The following is a 6,134-nucleotide window of genomic DNA, read 5'->3' as shown; positions in this document are numbered from 1 at the left end:
GGGGGGGGGGGGGGGGGAATCAAAGTAAGAATAATACTTTATGACACATGAAAATTAAATAAAATCACATTTCAGTGTCCATAAATAGTTTTCTTGAAACACAGCCACACTCATTTGTTTACGTATTGTCTTTGGCTGCCTTCTTACAATGGTAGAGTTGAGTAGTGTGACAGAGACTGCATGGCCTGCAAAGCCTAAAATATTTAGTATCTGGCCCTTTACATAAAGTTTGTTGACCATTGTAAGAGAAAGTACACAACATCACTTATGAAGTATTCTTACCAAAGTTGAATCTAATCATGAGGAAACAATCAGATAAATCCAACAATGTGGGACATTACAAAAGACAATTGAGCTATATGCTTCAAACAAAATCAATCAAAAGACACTAGAGAAGTATAATAACCAAATGAAATGCAGAAAGCCTCATTAGATCCTGGTGTAGAAGAAAAAACAGCTATAAAAGACATTTTGGAGACAACTGGAAAAATCTGAATAGGAACTAAAAATTAAATAAAATTATAAAATTGTTAATTTTCCTAGGTGTGATGATGGTATCGTGGTAATATGCCCTTATTCTTAGGAGATGCCTAAAGTATTCAGGCATTAAAATGTTATGGTTTCTATGACTTACTTTTAAATGGTTCAGGGGAAAAAGTGGTTCAGAAAAAAAAAAAAACGTGTATGTGAAAAGGAAAGTGAGATAAGGCAAATGCGGCAAAGTTTTTAATAACTAGTGAATCTAGGTGAAGGATGTTCATTGTGCTATGACGTTTTAGCTTCTCTGTGGGTTAAAATTTTCAAAATAATGGCTGGCAGGTTAGCTTAGCTGCTTAGAAGATGGTGTTATAACACGAAAATCGAGGGTTTGGATTCCCATACCGGACAGCCACAAAAATAAAATAAAATTTTTTAAAAATTCAAAATAAAAAGTTGAAGGAAAAACTATATCTGTATACTATTTTTCTTAAAAAGAATTCAAAAACACTTCTGATTTTTATTTTACTACTTCACAAACATTTAATGATGAATGACTTAGTGTCACAAAACTCCATGATATTATACTTCTAGAAATAAGCAATATCCCGGGGCTGGCCCGGTGGCGCACTGCTACAGTGCGCCGCTTGAGAGCGCGGCGGCCCTCCTGCCAAGGGTTCGGATCCCACGTACAGACCGGCCGCTCACTGGCTGAGCGAGGTGCGGGCGCAACACCGAGGGTTGCGATCCCGTTGCCAGTCCCGGTCCGGTACGGACGTGACACTGAGGGTTGCGATCCGTTGCCGGTCACGAAAAAAGACAAAAAGGAAAAAAAAAAAAGAAATAAGCAATATCCTAATTCATAAATGGGGATGCAGAGGCCAAGGTTAAAGGTCATATACTGATAGAACTAAGATTATTAGATTTTGAGTTTCTTGCTGGACAGTCCTCAGCACGTTTTTTGTTTTTTGCATTAGAACACTAAAGGGAATGCTTGCTTAAGGGTGTGGTGACATCACATATTTTCTACTTACAAAGTAAAAAAAAAAAGATCCTCTAGACCCGAAATCATTCAACAATATTAATAGACACAAAAGAGGCTTAGATTTAAACACTCTTGTTTCATATAGAGACCCAGGATCACGTTAAGAATTTGGTGTTACCTTTAACTGTTTCAGGAGTTCTCTGCCTAGTTCACAGTCCAATTGGATGGCAAATACAATGTGTAGAATAATGGTGCCTTCCACATGACGAAGTTCACCTGATGGCACGGTAACAAGATCCAACAGCCTAAAAGATTCAGTAGAAATGTACAGCTGTCGTTTGAGTAAGAGACAAGTGCAGGTGCTCCAAAGAACAAGCAGACCAACTCAAGCTGAACTCACACAATCACTCAAGTCAGGAGGTAAGCAGAAATTCTACTGTCCCACTCTGCTCCCTTTTACAACAAAACTTCTTGAAAGAACTGTTTACAGTCATTATTTTCACTTCTTTATTGCATATTCTCCTCCCAGTCCAATCCAATTCAATCAAGCTTCTGTCCTCTCCCTACATCCACCCCCCCAATGCCATTTGACTGTTGTTGCAAAGGTCATAAATGATTTCCGTGTTGCCAAAACCAATAAAGTCCCATTTTAATGAATGTCTCAGCAGATGTGACACACTTAACCACTTCTTTCCAGAAACACTTTCTTCTCTTAGCTTCCAGGGCACTGTCATTGGTCTCTTCTCAATTTTTTTGCTGACCCATCCACCCCCACTGCTTGACCTTAAAATGGTGAAATGCCTCTGAGCTCAGTCTTGGGTTTTTTTCCCTTCATCACCAGATAATCCCAACCAGTCCCAAGGCTTTAAGTCCCTTCCATTCTATATCTCTATTTCATTCCTCTCTACAATTCCAGAATACCTGCTCAACACTTCCTTATGGGATGCTAATACACATCTCAAAGCTAATGTGGTTAAAACTGAGGTCATTATTTTCTCCAAAACCTGCTTCTCTGTCAGCTTTTCCTAACTCAGTATACAAGACCAACTTCTAATCAATTGCTCAATCCAAATAACTAGGAATTATTGTAGATTAGAAGCAGTAGCCTGCTCTAGGATTAACAGCATGAACTCCGAAACCAAACTGCCTAGATTCAAATCTCAGCTGCACCACTTTCTGGCTGTAGAGCCTTAGGAAATTCTTTAATTTGTCTTGGTTTGTGCATCCATAAAAAAGAGGTGAAACAGGGCTATAAGATTTAGTGCTTAGAACAGCACCTGGCACAGCATAAGCACTACCCTACAAATGTTTGCTTAAAAAAGAAGTCCTCTTTCTCAAACACACCACACTGTGCCCTGGCTTTGTACTAAATATTCCCCTACCCAAGAATGTTCTTTTCTCTGATCTACATATTATGGCTCTTAATATTCAGTCTCCAGTTAAAGAACTGTCTCAGAGAGGTTTTCCCTGACCCAATCTACAGTAGCTATCTGTCACTGTCACACTATCCATTTGAATTATCTGTATAGTACTTTCCACTTTAATATTTTTCTTGTTATTTATTTGTTTTCTATTCTCTTCTCACTAAAATTTAAGCTCCAAGAGAGCAGGAACATTGTCTGACTGGTTCATCATTGTAGTCCCAAGACCATACAGTTCCTGGCAAAGAGTAAACACTTAATAAGTTTTAAACCTACACCTTACAGGACAATTATCACTATTTTCATGGAGAGCTGCAAATAAAAGAGCTGAAGAGGCTGCTTTATTCTCTTAACTTTATTATTAAGCAGCTAAGAGAGGATGAAGGAAGTTTTGTACTAAGATAAAGGTAGAGGGTAAAAGAGAAAATAACAATGATGTAACTAAAATACACAATGAGAAGATAAACTTGTAAAAATGATCTTTATTTCTACACTGTATTACTCACTCATCACCACTCTGTTCCTCATTGTGCTGCTTATCTAGCTCATTGAAGAAGGCTATGATTCCTTCCAAAACACTCTTTCTGCTTCCCTGAAAAAAATACAGAATAGGTAAGGTCTCCCAACTAAAGAGCAAGATAACCAAGTTAAATTTAAAATAATTTTCAGTTTAAAGGATTCTCAAGTATAGATTTAAATAAACAAGCTATGACCTAGAATCACACTAAGAATCTCTGGAAGACTTTCATATTGAAAGAGAACCTGAAATACCTCTTAGTGTCAGACTTTCAGGGGCTCTTGGTCTACCTTTCTGAAATCTTTATTCCTTTTACTACCACAAAGAAAATGTGGTAGTACAAGAGATAATGTAAATGTGGTAATACAAAGGACAATGTTTGTTTTCCTTGGCTGAAGAGCATGACCTTTTTACTAGACCAAGTCACCATACATGAAATGAATGTACTTATGTTCTAGTATGTAAACCAAAAGGATAAATAAGCTGAATGGCCATAACTGTCACACCACCAGAATTTGAAAGAAAAAAGGTTTTTTTTATACCTTTGAGGAAAGAACCAGAAGCTGATAGACCAAAGGTGGTATTTCTTGAAGATTCAACTTGGAGAGCATTCTCAACACTTTCTCCACCACAAATTCCACCTCTTCTGCAGTCAGAGGGACATCCCTGTGGATCAAAGATTCTAAAGACTCTAGCCAGTCTCACTTCCTTGTTTTCAGAAATTCAATTCAAGGCTTTACAATGGTGAAAATTCCGTTAAACATTCTTAAGAAATAGAATTTGGGAGCAGTAAATAAAGGAGATATTAGAATATTGTAACTATCTCTTTTGATTTTTCTCTGATGAAGAACTTTTAAGGGGACTGATAACCCTACCTAAGCAAAATCATCTTGGGAAAAAATCATAAATTATATTTTAAACAAATAATTAAAGCCAAGAAGGGGATGGGGAGGGAATTCTGCAACAGAAAACAGAGGTCCCAATACTCTTACTCAGGGGAGAATGGTGTTTGAGCTTGCTATGTATCAACTTCTATCAGGTAAGTTCACAAAGCAGGATATAAAGAGAAAAGGGAATGATGATGCTTACTTGAACATGGAGGTAAGCTGGATCACATATTGCTGATCCCATCTGGTTAAAGAAAATGACAAAGAATATGAAAAGTTTATTTCATTTTAACTTATTTACATATAACTTTGTAAAAACAGTAAAGAGGAAAAAAGGGCCATCTCAAGTTTGATTTTGCAATGCTAGGAAATAAGATCAAAGAAACACCATTTAAAACAATGAAACAGCAGTTTTCAACCTATCAGACTGACAAAAACGAAATGTCTGATGACACCCAATGCTGGTGAGATTATGGGAAACAAAACTCTTCACATACTGTTTTAGGGAGTGTATGAAAAGTCGGTTATACTTACCAACTTTAAAAATGCACATATCACAGATCCACCCAATTTACCATTTGAAATATATCCCAAGTACATGCTTATAAAAGGTCATCTAGATATAAAAAGATACTCATTTAAACTTTTTGTATTAGCAAAAAATTGGAAACCAAATAATCCAACACTTGGCAATTAGCTAAATAACAGAATATTATGAAACCATTAAAAATAATAATGTGGAGTTGTACAAGCTGACATGGATGGATGTTTTAAATAAAAATGTAAAGTAGAAGACTTCCGGTCAAGATGGCGGAATAGACGGTCCCTAGCGTCACTCTCTCCCACAAATCAACCGATTTAAACTATAAAAACATAACATCAAGTGCATATGGAAAAGGGAGACCTCCAGCGGGGGAGGCAGAAGCTCCACAGAGACCACATGCCCTGCGGGGCTGCTGTTGCATGATCCGGCAGATAGGCTTTACTGCCTCCACCCGGCTCCATTCCCAGCCCAGCCCAGTGCGCACAGAGTGGGGAGACGTCCAGCAGGGAAAGCGGAGGTTCTGCAGAAACCACACACCCTATGGGGCCGCCACTGCGTGATCCACCAGGTAGGCTTCACCACAGGCACCCGGCTCTATTCCCAGCCTGGCTTAGTGCACTCGGAGCAGGGAGACGTCCAGCAGGGGAGGCGGGAACTCCATGGGGACCACACTGCTGCCACGGGATCCAGCAGCCCGGCCCAATGCGTATGGAGCAAAGAGACGTCCAGCAAGGGAGCTAGAAGCTCTGTAGAGTCCACACACCCTGTGGGGGGGCCCCCACTGCGCAATCCAGCAGCAGGTAGGCTTCACCACCACCACCTGGCTCCATCCCAAGCCCGGCCTAGCATGCACAGAGCAGGGAGACATCCTGCAGGGGAAGGGGAAGCTCTGCAGAGACCACATGCTCTGTGGTGCCTCGGCACATCCCAGCAGCCTGGGCCAGAGCGCACGGAACAGGGAGAAGTCCAGCACGGGAGGTGGAAGCTCAGCAGAGACCACACACCCTGTGGTACCGCCCCGTGATCCAGCAGCCCGGCAGAGTCCAAGCTGACCAGAGAGGTGGCTCCCTGGAGAAGCCCAAGACCTGAAGCAACCACACACGCAAGGCACTAGTGGCCAACTGAGCAGTCACTGAGGTAGCCATACCAAATTGGCAACCCCAGCAATATCTTAGTCAGTCAATTGTGTCAAACCTGTGGACAGTAATAGCCCCTGCCACAATGAATAAACATCGAACAAAAGATAGCAGAAATACGAAAAATCAAGAAAGGGGCCGGGCCGTGGCTCACTCGGGAGAGTGTG

At 40.4% G+C, this 6,134-nt stretch overlaps 1 protein-coding gene across 2 annotated transcripts in view; it reads right to left on the bottom strand.

Annotated features, from left to right (window-relative positions):
• Positions 1-6,134, bottom strand: part of FANCI (Fanconi anemia, complementation group I) — an 89,933-nt gene that overhangs the window by 52,754 nt on the left and 31,045 nt on the right. For both annotated transcript variants that reach the window (XM_008566725.1, XM_008566726.1), the window contains exons 6-9: positions 4,490-4,531; positions 3,943-4,066; positions 3,390-3,475; positions 1,641-1,767 (exon numbers count right to left, since the gene is read on the bottom strand). In XM_008566725.1, coding sequence (XP_008564947.1) covers positions 1,641-1,767; positions 3,390-3,475; positions 3,943-4,066; positions 4,490-4,531 — 379 coding nt within the window. The remainder of the gene's footprint in view (positions 1-1,640; positions 1,768-3,389; positions 3,476-3,942; positions 4,067-4,489; positions 4,532-6,134) is intronic.

The sequence above is a fragment of the Galeopterus variegatus genome, unplaced genomic scaffold (genome assembly GCF_000696425.1).
Source record: "Galeopterus variegatus unplaced genomic scaffold, G_variegatus-3.0.2 Scaffold266, whole genome shotgun sequence".
NCBI lineage: Eukaryota > Metazoa > Chordata > Mammalia > Dermoptera > Cynocephalidae > Galeopterus > Galeopterus variegatus.
Note: the sequence above shows the minus strand (reverse complement) of the source record. Positions and strands in the feature narration are given on the sequence as shown.